The sequence below is a fragment of the Phalacrocorax carbo genome, chromosome 21 (genome assembly GCF_963921805.1).
Source record: "Phalacrocorax carbo chromosome 21, bPhaCar2.1, whole genome shotgun sequence".
In the NCBI taxonomy this organism is placed as follows: Eukaryota; Metazoa; Chordata; class Aves; order Suliformes; family Phalacrocoracidae; genus Phalacrocorax; species Phalacrocorax carbo.
Window position 1 is genome coordinate 1,651,622 of NC_087533.1, and position 12,482 is coordinate 1,664,103.

Below are 12,482 nucleotides of genomic sequence, written 5' to 3' on the forward strand. Positions count from 1 at the left end.
CTCCCTCTGTTGGGGTTGAGCTCAGCAGCCCTTTTCCCTCTCCTCCATCCCTCCCAGCCCATGCAGCTGCCCACACCCAGCTCCCCATGAGTCCCAGGGCTGCCTGGGTTTGGGCTCAGGGCCCCGGGCTCGCCGGTGGTCTGCGGCGGGCATGCCGGTGGTCTGCACCGAGCCAGTGGGTTGCATGGCTCTGGCTTTGCCTCGTCGTTTCCAGCCAGCAAATGTCATTAATCGAAGCTGAAAATACATGGCAACGTTCCTGCGATGCCTTTTCCACGGTGCCGGCGCTGGAGCAGGAGGAGATGGGAGGGAGGGGGTGAGGGATGACCTCAGGCAGGAGGGGTGGTGGGAGATGGTGGGTTTGGGATGCTGGGAGGGGAGAAGGAGAAGGGGATGGGAAGGAGAGGGGGGTGTAGGCAGGCAGATAAGAAACGGCACAGAGTTAGGCTGGGGATACAGAGTGGGAGGCAGCAGGTGTCCTCCCCCTGGGTCCATCAAGGCTAATTCAAGCTGGGGGGCATTAGGACATCCCAATTTTATGCCTTGCAAAGACAGTGCTGTCTTAAGGAAGAAATAATTAGTATGGCCAGATTAGCATGGCCAGGGCTGCAAGAGTCCTTCTCCCACCCCCAATCCCAAAAGGATGCTCCAGGCAAGAGGGTGATGCAGTATCTCGGGGACTTTCCCTACCCCAGGGATGCAGCATCTTGGGGAACATCCCTACGCCAAGGATGCAGTATTTTGGGGAGCATCCCCACCCCTGGGATGCAGCATTCTGGGGAGCATCCCTGGCCCCAGGCTCCCCACAAGGCAGCTGGGTGCTGGCAGGCAGAGGGCCCCCCCCCCGGCAGCTGGGTTTTGGCCCCGGTCACTGCCTCCCCTCCGGAGCAGCCTGGCACAATAGCTCATTGTGGGGCCAGCTTTCAAGCGAGGCCAGGGAATGGCAGCGCTCGCCGGCGCAGGGGAAAGGCCGCTGGAGGAGCCGGAAAGTTGCTGTTGGACGGCGTTCAGAGGCCTCAGCGCAGCAGGAGGGAGCCGGCCGTGGAAAGCAAACAGTGCATGGAGCGGAAAGTGCTGACTCTGAAAGGTCGCCCTGGCACCCTCAGCACCACCCGCGGCAGCACCACCCCGGGCACGGCAAGCCCTGGGCGGCTAAATAGGGTCCAAGTGTCTAAATACCTTCCAGCATCCCTAAATCTCCAGTTATTCTGGCGTAAGGCCCTCGTTGTCCCCAGCAAGCACTCAGCCACGAGCGGCATGTGTGCACGGCTCTGCACGTGTGTGCATGCACACATCTGCGTGCGTGGGCCTGCCCCACATCGCCAAGGGAAGGAGCAAAGCTCATCCTCTCGCCACTGCAGCACCCCAGTCTGCCTCCTCGCACCTCTCCCTCTCCATCCTTCTGCTGCCTTCCCCTATATTCACATTTCTCCTTTTTCACCGCCTGCTTCCACCTCTCTTGTTCTCTCTCAGAGATTTCTAGAGAGCCCTTCCCTTAGTTTAGTCTTCAGTAATTTCAGTTCCTGTTTCAATCCCTCTTTATTTCCATCAAGCACCGCTTTAGCTGTCTCATTTCAAGACACCAACCTGAAAACGACCCGTTTGCTCACTGGCCTCTATTTAGAGCAGCAGCTCTCGGCGCGTGCGGCTGCTTTCGAGCGTGCAAAACCCCCTCCACCCTGCAGGCACCAGCCCCCGGCCCCGGGGGTACGCTGCCTGCTGCTCCGCTGTGCTGCTGGACGCATACATCCCTGGATGCACAGACACTAGGGTCTGGAAAAACCCTGCTTGCTGCTCTGGCTTTGTTTAAATCACGCGCCTGAGCAGCCACACAACAGCACCTGGGGCCAATAAGCTGTGCAAAATCCCCCTAAAGGCACGATTCCTGACACAGGCAGGTTTTTCCTGGTGGGGAGCTCATCCCTCCCAGCAAACCCCTTCCCATTAAGCTCAATTTTGATGCGCTTGAATTAATAGCTCGCTTGCAGGACGCATTGCTGCAACAGCCAGGGACTGCTTTTGGGGGTGCAAGAGCTGCAGCCGTGACATTTTTCCAGTGGGAAGAACTCTGGCTCAATCCCCAAACCCCGCTTCCCCATCCCAAATATCCTAAGTGGGTTCTGGTGCTGGCTATGGAGAGCCTCGGCACGGGAATAGGAGATGGGGGGCCAGGGGCATCGAGGGGGGAGCATTTGCTTTGTGGTGCTTCCTCTGGGGGAGCATTTGCTTTGTGGTGCTTCCTCTGGGGGAGCAGGGAGGTAGGGTGCTCGGCCGCCGGGGCCGTTAACTGCTGGCCATCATTTCCCTAGCGGGCACCCCAGGTGCATGGGGGCTTCCCCCGGCGGTATTTTTAGTGCTAGCGTTAAAGTGATCGTCTGCGATTTCTGGGGTGGGGATGAGGGATGCTGGGTGCCTGTGGCTCAGCTTCCCCTTCAGTGCTGAATTCCTCTCCTTCCCTCTCACTCGCAAGGACCAGCAGCATCCTCAGGTTTGGCAAGGGCTTGCAGAGCGCTGCGTGCTCCCCTGCTGGCACAGCCCTTCTGCAAGGGGGGGAAAACCCCCTCGAAGAGCCGGGGCACGCTCACCCCTTTTGTTTTTAGCCGCTCCCCCTCCACTAAGAGGCCTCCGGCGTGGAAAGGCTGCGTGGAGACTTGAAAGCGGCGGATGGGAAAGGAGCTGCACTCGCTGTTTATTTACCCAGGGCGGCCGGGCTCTGCCGAGCACGAGGCCGTGTCGCCTGGCCCAGCGGCTCCAGCTGCGATGAAAAGAGCTACGGCAAGATCAAGGTCGCGCGGCCGCTCGGCTGGCGGCAGAGGCAAAGGCAAGCTCCGCTTCTGCCTGGAGCTCCGTGTCTCCAAGCCAAGGCTGGAGCGGGCTGGGTCTCACCTGGCTGGTGCCCCCGGGGCTGCCTCCATTTTGGGGTCTCACCCAGCCTCTCTGCCAGACCCTGGTGTTATTAAGCTCGGGTTTAGCTCAGCTTTGGAACACAGCGGTGTCCCACAGGCATCCCAGGACCACACTACAGCTGTGATCACGGTTCTCCACCTCTCGTCCTTCAGTCCTTTGCCGGGACATCTTGCTTCCTGTCTGGCTGCAAGCTGAGTTACTATAAACGGAGTTATTATAAATATTCCCTATCCTGGATTCATCTGTTGCATCCTCTTTACGCCAATGGCTCCTCTGCCCTTCTCGGTATTCAACAAATTTGAGCGGCGGGTTTCTGAAAGCTTTGTCTAACCCACTTCGTGCTGATTCAAGCAAACAAGCGTCAATGGTAGCGTCCTCTGGGAATTTCCCATCACGCAAACTCACCAGCCTTATGAATAAGCGTCGGCTCCTGGACCGTGAACCTCTCTGAGATGCTGGTCTCATTAATCAGCCTCATTAATCAGCACTTCCAGACCTACACGTTAACGGGCTCCAGTCATACCCCTGTCCAATTAGGCACAATACGGATTTCCTCCCGGCTTGATGAGAATGAGGGGATACCCGAGCCAGCACAAAACTCACTAGGGAACGACATAATGTATAAAAATACATGTATTTTTCCAAGATCTGAAGCACAATGGTCTGATTTGATCTACTGCGAGCCCAGAGGCCGATTCCTCCTCTTGACGGACGGCAGCCCGAGGTCCCGAGTAGGAAAGCAGATGCCCAGCAGCATCGTCCCGTGTCAGCGAGGGCGAGCGGGTGGCCACGGGCCTTCGCGAGTCGCCTGCACCCGCTTCCCAAGAGCCTGCTGAAGAAAACCCTACTATAAAAGCCACTTGAGGTGGTAAAGCCAAGCTCCCAGGGATGATTTAGGACGGAGGACAGTTTTGAAACCCCGGAGCTGCCCCGGGACAGCGATGCGGAGCCGCGACGCTCTCCGAGGAGCCGGAGAGGACAACCCATGCTCCCAAAGAAAGAGGGAGCGGGCGGGGTCCCTTCCCAGCCCCCGAGACCAGAGGCCGCGATGCCAGCCGGACGTTATTTCCTGTAACCCCACAATTTTGTTTAATGATGAAAAAAAAAAAAAGAAATATACAGAAGCTGCTGGGATTTCTAAGTTTTTGCATTGTTTTTCCTCTTTGCTCCCTGAATTTAAAGAGTAAAGGCAACGAATAAGCACACCGACACTGGGGGTTATGAATTATTCTTTTTTTAATTTCACATGGTTTAAAATACGATATGAAATAAGGCTACAGTATATAAAAAACTCTCCAGCAAAATGATGTGCCAGCATCAGCAATTAAAACAAAACCAATCCCCTCCTTCTTTAAGAATTCAGTGGAGGAGGGACTTCTTATTTTCTTGTTTCAAAACCAAACAAAACAGAACAGAACACAACACACGGACACACACACACATCGCTACATCTCTAAGCTACCTCAGCTCAGTTTTTTTAAAAAGCACCTGCTTTTTCTTGTTTTTAATCTCGCTTTTAAAATTTTTTTCCACTTTTAAAAAATATAAATTATATGAAAATACAAGTTGGAAAATAGTCGAACAGCACAATATAACAATCTCTTTTTTTTTTCTTCTTCTATGTTTATCAGCTTAAAAAAAAAAGTCCCATATGTAAAAACAAAACAAAACAAAACACAGACTTTTTTTTCTCCTTTTTTTTTTTTTTTTACTGAGGCAGTTAATTCCTGGAGATATTCCATTATAACATATACGTATACATAGATTTATCATTTATTTAAACTTCTTTGGAATGTAGACAACAGCTCACAGATGTTATATAGACCCTACCAGAGAGCAGAGCACGCCAAGGCATCCAAATTTTGCGACGTTAACGAGGAACAAGCAACCAAGCCCTAAAGCCCCGCAGAAAAACCCTCCAGAAGAGCAAGAGTCAGAAGATGGAGACGTTTCCCGCAGCGTCTGAATCTATCGGTGCTTACGGGGACCTTTTTTTTTGGAGGAGGTGTTGGTTTGGAAAGACGAGAGAAGGTTAAATCTGACAATAGCTCCTATTTCTTGCCCCGTTTGGCTATTTCTCCACCTGAACGATCATGCCTGGAGCGGGACGGTGGTAGCGTGGAAATAAAATGGATCTAGACTTGCACACACACGAGCGTCCACGGGTTACGACCATCCTACGCACAGAGATGGAGAGAGACAGGCAGCAGAAAAAGTGCTCATATTTTTCATCAGGTTTTTTTCTTCTTCCTTTTACTGAGGTCCCAGACACCGACTGCCGAGGCCCTGGAAGGCTGTCTGCAGGAGCTAAGCTCCCAGGGTAGGGCTCAGGTTTTGCAAAGGGGACGTGCCCCTGCATGGAGAACAGCAGATCCCGAGCAGAACACAGAAAATATCCCAAACACGCCTGAGACATTCCAAAACCAGACAAAATTACCCAATTTCCAAAAGCCACGTGTATCTGCTGAGGGTGAAGCTCGCTCCCACGCAGCGAAACCGGCACCGGAGCGAGCCCCGTCCCTGGCAGATCATCATCATCCCTCTCAAACCCATCCTTCTGGTCCAGCACGGGGTGTGTGGGTTAACCAAATTTTCGTGGCCTCCAAGAATAGGAGGTCGGAGGGTTTGGGTTCCAGCACATCGGTTGAGCACGCCCCTCGCCAAAAGTCAACAGGCAATTAAAAAGCAGAAAGAAAATTAAAAGAAACAAAAACAAATCCGCAAATTTCCAGTGTATAAACAGGACACAGTCCTCTCTGGGATGGTCTCTAGAACGGGAATAAAAAGTAAAGGGAAATAGAAGATGGTAAACCTGACGCCCCTAGGACTGTACTGCCCCTCTCCTGCTGCGCTTGCCCCGGGCTGCGAGCCGGGATGGCAAACGGCCAGGAGAAACGATGGAGAAGCTCCAGCCAGTGGCTACTTCCAAAAAACAGAGCTGCTTTCCACAACTCGCCCTTTCTAACCTTTAAACCATCTACCCCAAATCACTGGGAACGCACAGGTTTGGCCTGGAAACCTGAAAAAATAAGCACGGCGGAGCGGATTAGGGATTCAGCCTGGCAGAGGGATGGGGTTGGTACCCGAGCCTGCGGTTCCTTCCGTCGGAGGGAAATTTTATCCCTGTTTTCTGCTTGAAAAAGGCACTTCAGCTGCAGTGGAGCATCCGAGCAAAGCAGGAGACACCTCCTGGGGCACGGCGTGGTGCCGAGGGCAGGAGATGGGGCGCCTGGCCTCCTGGCAGCACCCTTTAAAAGGGTGTAAGGGGGAATTTTTCAAAGCAACATCAGAAGTGGCCCGGGAAGGGTAAGCTAAGGGTCCTTTGCGGCTGTGTGCAAGACAGCAATCCTGAACACCTAAAAGAGCCACCCAAATGCTGAAAACCCAACCCCGGCGGCGTGTCCTGTTGGGGTGCTCTTTAACCACTCCTCCCTTGCACATTTCTGTGCCGTCACACCTTGCTCGACTCCCTTCTCAGCCTGGGCTCTGCGGCAGAGCTCTGCCCCAGTGCCTTGCCGGTGGGGGGGACCTCATCCACGATATCTACGTTTTCCTTTCCTCTCTCCAGCTCGGCCAAGCTTTCTCCCCTCTGCCCTGTCTGCCCGAGGAGATGAGCTGACGTTTAACCTCGCAGCGGGCAGCGTCCCTTTCCTCCTTTGGTGCCTGCTCCTTCCACCTCCCTTCCATCCCTTTCCTTCCTCTCCGTCCAGCCCACCCTTTTCTTCCCGAATGCTCAGCGGGATGATGCGCAGCCCCAGCCCCACGAGCTAACAGCATAGCTAATAACCTCCCTTGCCTAAACCACCATCCTCCTTGGCCGGAGCTCCCTCTTGGCCTACTCGTTTCCCCTCCACCATCACCTGTTTTTTAAGCACGCAGCAGTTTTGGGGCTGACTCACCCCAAAATGACCAAGCGGGGATACAGAGGTGCTGGGTGCCCCCCAGCTCCCGAGGAAGAGGAGAGCCCAGCACCTCTGAGCACCACCTTGCCCTGGGGTCGAGCTCCCCATCCAACGCCGCCCCTGAGCGGGGGGGTTACGTGCCCCAGTATTTCAGCTCTTTGCACGCAGAGTCCTGTCCTGCCGACCCGATGTATCAGCCTGGATCAGGCAGGCATCGCTCGGTGAGCATGTCTGGAAAGCCTCTCCCCACCTCGCCCCCCACTACCATCTCACAGTGCTTCTGTAATGAAAGCAACTACCTAAAACACACAGACAGACAGACAGACAACACACACAAAAAAAAGGTACTTTTGGTTCAAATGTGTAATACTGTCTTAAAAATGAAAACGCCCAGCGGCTCTCAGGGGCGAAAGGCCCCGTTTTGGCAGTGGGATCCACACGGATCCGGCTTCAGGGTCATGTCTGGATACGGAAACGCTCGCTGCCTGATCCTCTAGCTCACACCGAGCCCAGCCCGAAGGCAGCTGTCAGCCTCGATCCGCTCAGAGCATCCCAGGAAGCGCTCGGTGCGGCAGGATTTACCCCTCTGAACGCAAACCACGCCGCAAAAGGTTTGGGGGACAGACGGAGCAGCTACCCCGGGACTGATCCTGCAACCGCCTCAAGCACGCGAGACCTCTCGTTTACCCCGGCAACACCAGTCATATGCTTCATGTTAATCACACCCTGACAAGGGTTTGCAGGATCAGGCTTACAAAGAGCAGTAAAGAAGCCATTTGCAAGGACAATTTCCTTTCTGCGTGTGCCCAGGCTGGTTAAGACATACAGCAATAAAGACAGAGCTGGTTGAAACAGGAAGGAAAAAATATTTCCCTTTGGTTTTTCAACTTTTCCCTGACTTTTTTCCCCCCCAATCAACTTGTATATTTTCCATTTACCACATTCAAAACATGGGAATTTCTCCCCTTTCCCCTCCAAAAAAAACCAAACCTGAATTTTCTGAAAGCACCAACGCGTTCCTTAAGCAAAAAAGGGATTTGGAAAACGCAAAAAGACATTTTCCCCGAAAATCTGGATGGGTTTGGTGCACAAACGCAGCCCCTTTTTTTAACAGCAACAAAAAAAAAGCGGAAATTTCAACCAGCTTTATCAGCAAACGGCGGAGCAAAGCGTGTGGGACTGGAAGCGAGAGCGGCACACCCAGCCAGCATCACGAGGAGCCACTTCGGAGTTAATTTTCCTTCACATACGATTCGGAGATGCTGAGTCGTAGCGCTACACTTCTCCAGTGGGGTCTACATAAACTAATTTGTGGGGTTTTTTCCTTTTTTTTTTTGTTTTTTTTCCTTTTTCCTCACTGTAGATAAAACTCTCAGCTGGCATAACAGAAACAAACACACACAATATTGCAATACTGAGACCATCTTAGAGCTTAAGACTATTTGAAAAAAAAAATACTGGCACAAAAAAAAAATTAATAAAATAAAACTTTAACAAATAAAAAAAAAAAGAGTCTTGATCCCTCTTGGCAAAAATTCTGTCTTTTCTAGAAAAGAAGACAACCGACAGAAAGGCGATGTAACAAGAATGACAACCAGTTCTTGGTTTTTTCCTATATTGCCCCTCCCCGAAGCAGGAATATTCACCCACTTTGGTTTTCCCTCCCTTCCCCCCGCCCCAATAAAAGTTTAAAATCCTCGAATCCTCGGGAACACTGTCATTTCCTGAACACAAAAACCAAAGGGATCCTTTCGATAAGATTTTTTTCTAAACAGCAAGGGATGGGGAGGGGTTTGGTTTTTTGTTTTTTTAAGTGAGCTACATTTTTCTGGCTTTCTCAAAACTCAGAATTTCACCCCCAAAAAGCCTGTCTTGGAGCTTTCAGGAAAAAAAACCCCATCCTTCTCCGAACCAAACTTTTTAGGTTTCAGCCAAAAGTTTGCCTCTTCCGCCACCCTCTCTCCCAACATCCTCAAAGCATCAAATCTGAGTTACTCTTTAAAAAAACCAAAAATAATAACGAACAACAAAAATAACAGCAAAAATAAAAAAGAACCAACAGAAAAAGTCCCATCGACTCTCCTAAATGACACGGGGCGCGCAGCCGCCCCGGCCGGCCGCCTTCACTCGTCGGCGTCCGGCTTGACGTCCAGCATGGCGTGGAGCTCCTCGGGCGTGTAGCCCAGCAGGCTCTGCAGGTCGCAGACGAAACGGTAGACGTAGCGTTTCCCGGCCGTCTTGTGGATGATGTTCTTGTCGTAGTAGTAGCGCAAGCCGCGGCTCAGCTTCTCGTAGTTCATCTTGGGTTTGTTTTTCCTCTTGCCCCATCGCCTGGCCACCTGGGAGAGGGGTGGGGAGAGTCAAAAGGGGGAACGCACATCGCAGGGAAGGGAAGGGAAAAAGGAAAAGTCTTTCTTTGCAAGCAGCGCTGCCAGACACGAGGGAAGGAGAGGCCTTTCCTCATCTTTTAGATGGACACGGATGGGTCACAAGCATTGAAGTCTGGGAAAACCCCGTGCAATGGCAGAATATTGCAGAGGACTCTATGAGAATATATGGAATCATAGAATCGTTAAGGCTGGAAAACACCTCTAGGATCATCAAGCCCAACCCCCAACCCAACACCCCCAGGCCTCCTAAACCATGTCCTGAAGTGCTGCGTCTACATGTTTTTTGAACGCCCCCAGGGATGGTGCCTCCACCAGATTCAGGGATACATAATGATATAACTCAGGGAAGGGAACCAATGTCCCACCTGCTCCCCAAAAATCAGTGGGAAGCCCCCCCCTCACCTGTACCCATCCTACTTGAAGAGCTTTGGCAATACACCTCTCTCGATGGTGTTTCAGCTACTTCACACCAACTTTGGGCACAAATTACTGCTTCCTAGGTATTCCTGCAGCCCAATTTTTAACAAGTTTTCAGCTGGGCTCTAATCCATTGTTTTTCCCCACACACGCATGACCAGAACAACGTGACTGCCCAAATCTCAGCCCTGAAGGGAGGAGGCGAGGGTTACCCACACCAAGATTTCAGCAGCATTTGGGGATGTGCTCTTAATTCCAGGGCACTCTACCTCATCTGGGTCAGAAAGTTTGAATTCCCAGCCATCGCCCGTCCAGCTGATGAAGGACTGACAGGACTTGTCAGTGAGCAGTTCCAGCAGGAATTGCCACAGTTGGATGGGTCCACTGCCTAGAAAGACAAAGGAAACAGAAGACATTAATGCCAGGAAAAGCACGGCCCCTTCTATCCGTGGTGGGGGAAAATATCACACGCAAATGGGGCTCACTGAAAAGAATAAAACCTTCTACTATCAAAAAAACCCCATCAGTGGCCACAGGGCAAGAGATGACAGCTCAAGAGTTAAATCCTGCAGGTGAAAGAGCTTCCTATTTGCAGTAAGAGCTGAATATTCATGCACTGGAATGCTTCACTTGGAGTTACATAAATAGGATTATTTTTCTGGCATCCAAACTGCGAGGAGTCATTGTCTTGGCACAAGAGCACCACCGTTTCCTCCGTGCCAAAAAGCTCCTGGCCATCGCATGAACTCCGGCAGACTCTCGTTTCCCGACCTTGACTCTTTGCTCCGTTGCTGTTTACCGAGATAAGGGGGGGACCCAGGTATGAAAATTATTTGGCCTCTTTCCAGGGCGTGTTGCTGCAGGAATGGGCTACGCCGGTTCGCAGAGCTCAGCGGGCTGCCGGAGCACGGGGAAGGCAGGGGCTGGCTGGCTCGGCAGACAGATCTCACCAGCTCAGGACTGGTGGATCCCCCCGTCACGGTCTTGGCACGATCTTAGCAAAGCCATAAGCAAACCACCCTGCGGCTGCTGGTTCCAGCCTGAGAGGCGTAAGGCAGCGCGCAGCATCCCACCCCACGTACATTCAGCCTCTCCTTACACCACCAGGGTCTCCGTCTTCCCTTGGGGTGCTAATTTTGGCCAACAGCAATTTGCCTCGGGGTCCTGAGCCCCACACATCTAACCTGCAGTACCGAGTGCACCCCAGTGAGAGCCTGAGGCTTCGCAGCCTAGTTTTGGCTGGATTAATGGTGAACATGGAGTGATTTCGAAATACTTATCTCTCCTTCGCGCCTGTGTCCCAATCAAAGGTAGTGGAGAAACCCTCAAGCCAAAATCTTTTTGATGAGCAACTTCTAAATGTGGCCGCACCCAAAATATTGCACTTAGCTCTGGGCAACATGTTTCGGGAGAGATTTTGCCACGTTTTAAACGCGGCTTAGGCTATATCGATAATAATAAGTATGACAAGAATAATAATAACAAACAGAGGAAATTATCACAAAAAGAATTACACAGGCTGGATTAGGACGGCAGGCTGGGGTAAACCCGCCTTCTGAGAGCAACGAGCACAAGCTTCAAGCAGGGAAAGAAGTGTTATGTATTCAGAAAGAGGGATGGAGAACAGACTATTTCCACAAATGACAATGAAGGGTGTCAGAGCTGTGGCTGAAGGATAACCCACGGAGGGAAGAGAGGGCTGTTCCCCCTTTCCACAAGGCTTAAAATGACTCAAAAGCAGACAAGCTGCTGGGGAGGAGGAAATGAGAGAGCTGGCTCTGGGACAGGGGAATCGCTGTGCCCCGTCCAGCCCTCCCCAAATTGTTTCCCTCCCGTCATCCCTAAAGAAGTTTTGCTGGCACGGAGTCCTCTGCCAAGCCGTGGGGGTTATCGCAAAGCCACGGGCAGGACAAAGCGGGGAGCTCACAGCATCTCTCTGCTTGTAAACGGGAAGACAATACTCAGCGGGGAAAGGCTCTAGCCCGTTGTTCTTGGCAGGAGCTCGCCAAGACGTTGACTCCACGACCACGCTCTCTGGTAGGGATGGAGTTGGGTTATCCATGCCAAAACGAGGGAGGAAATTCAGATGACGCCTTCGCCTCTCATCCGAAAGGGAAGAGCCAAAACCCTGGCCTGAAATACCACTGCATCTCAAAGCTTAGACCTATTTATAGCAGTGAGCTTTAAATATAGAGAAAACATTGGACAAAAAGGTTATTGCAGCCACCTGAGGTCCTCCACGGGGAATCGCAGGTGAATCCACATAGGGCTGGTTTCTCTTGGCCCATCTGACTTTACACCAATTCCCTACACACACACACAGAGCGTCCTGCACCCAAATCAGGTTAACAGAATAGAGTCCTAGGAGACAAGACTGAAGCAAGCCCAGGTTCATCACCTCGCACTGATTTCTCTCCTGCTCAACCAAAGAACAATGATTTTTTTTAAATTCCTTCCCCAAAATCAGATGGATGGAACCCCAATACCACTGGGCCACCCTGGCTCTGTGGGAGCCTTTCAAGGTTCAAGTGTCAATAACCCCGAGCCAAGCGGCTGGCAAAGCTCACGCTTGGTGCTTGCAGCTCGGCTGCCAGCTGGCACGGAGAGGTGTCGGGAAACCCAGCAATTTCTTGCCCTCTCTCCAGCAAGCAAGGTAAGGCTCTTGCCGCTGCGCTGGGTGCCACTCTGCCGGGTATTCTGGGATTATGAAGGAAGTGGTGTCATCCTTGGAACAGGGATTCCCAAAGTCTATTCCAAGCTGCCTGTGGGACACGCGTAAAACCCCAAATTCCTCTGTGTTGGACAAGCAATTATGTCAAGAATGTGTTTACTGCAGGGCTCGCAGGCATGTCTCAGCTCCTATAAA

The 12,482-nt window shown here is 52.0% G+C and overlaps 1 protein-coding gene across 4 annotated transcripts in view; it reads right to left on the minus strand.

Annotated features, from left to right (window-relative positions):
* Positions 1-4,125: 4,125 nt before the first annotated feature.
* ETS1 (ETS proto-oncogene 1, transcription factor) overlaps positions 4,126-12,482 on the minus strand; it is a 78,015-nt gene continuing 69,658 nt past the window's right edge. For all 4 annotated transcript variants that reach the window (XM_064471015.1, XM_064471014.1, XM_064471017.1 and 1 more), the window contains 2 exons: positions 9,886-10,004; positions 4,126-9,148 (listed from right to left, as the gene is read on the minus strand). In XM_064471015.1, coding sequence (XP_064327085.1) covers positions 8,933-9,148; positions 9,886-10,004 — 335 coding nt within the window. In that variant the 3' untranslated portion in view covers positions 4,126-8,932. The remainder of the gene's footprint in view (positions 9,149-9,885; positions 10,005-12,482) is intronic.